Source organism: Aplysia californica, unplaced genomic scaffold (genome assembly GCF_000002075.1).
Source record: "Aplysia californica isolate F4 #8 unplaced genomic scaffold, AplCal3.0 scaffold00110, whole genome shotgun sequence".
Classification (NCBI taxonomy): domain Eukaryota; kingdom Metazoa; phylum Mollusca; class Gastropoda; order Aplysiida; family Aplysiidae; genus Aplysia; species Aplysia californica.
The window spans coordinates 1,403,615-1,404,407 of record NW_004797380.1 but is presented as its reverse complement, the minus strand read 5'-3'; the positions used below and the strand labels follow the sequence as shown (position 1 = coordinate 1,404,407).

The window sequence follows — 793 nt, the reverse complement described above, 5'->3', positions numbered from 1 at the left end:
CTCTCTCTCCCCCTCTCTCTCTCCCTCTATCCATCTTTTCTTTGGCTTGCTTCTTCCTTTGTATCCATCTGATCTCTGGTTGTTTGTATACCCTCGATTTTTTAAATCAAAGATTGAAACAATCCCCAGGTCTTCCGAATGGCCAAGAGAGTGGCCTACATAGGTGGCGCTATAAGTCTTCTGCTGTTTATCGTGGTCATCCCAGGTACAATGGCCAGTCTACACGTCTTGTCCGAGAGCGAGTTTCGGACCTGGGTCGTCATTTTGCAGGTAGGTCCGGCCTTTAAAAAAAATATAGTAGAGGTTTTACTTCGCTTGCAACTGTATAAGGTCATATGAGTGCCAAGGGATGGATGTCAACAGAGAAATCTTTACAGGGAATCAGACTTACTCTGCTCACCTCTCTAGCTTCAACAGCACAAAGTCTGCTTCAACTATCAAGGCACCCAGGAAATAGCAGGTCACGAGAGTGTGACAAACATGCAAAAGAAGTAGAGGAAAATGACGATAGTAAGGAAGAGGAAAAAAAAAGCAGCTGTTCCCTGTTGTAGATCAGGAACAGTTATGAGCGTGACATTGTTGAATCAGCCCGTTTACAATTACAATTCTACTGTGCATGAACGAGAAATGTCTGCAGGTTCCTGACACGACCCTTGACACTGGCACTTCAATTACATGTCGTGTACTCTTTTTTTCTGTGTTTTTCGCGTTACTCACTTTCTGTCTCTCTCTTTCATTTTTGTCGTATGTCTCTCCGCCCCCAACCACTTCATCTTTCCGTCTCTCTCTCTCT

The 793-nt window shown here is 44.3% G+C and overlaps 1 protein-coding gene across 1 annotated transcript in view; it reads left to right on the top strand.

Annotated features, from left to right (window-relative positions):
* LOC106011420 overlaps positions 1 to 793 on the top strand; it is a gene marked incomplete in the record, with an annotated part of 10,727 nt that overhangs the window by 8,212 nt on the left and 1,722 nt on the right. Inside the window, 1 exon segment of the mRNA XM_013080994.1 lies at positions 130 to 270. Within this exon segment, the coding sequence (XP_012936448.1) occupies positions 130 to 270 (141 nt within the window).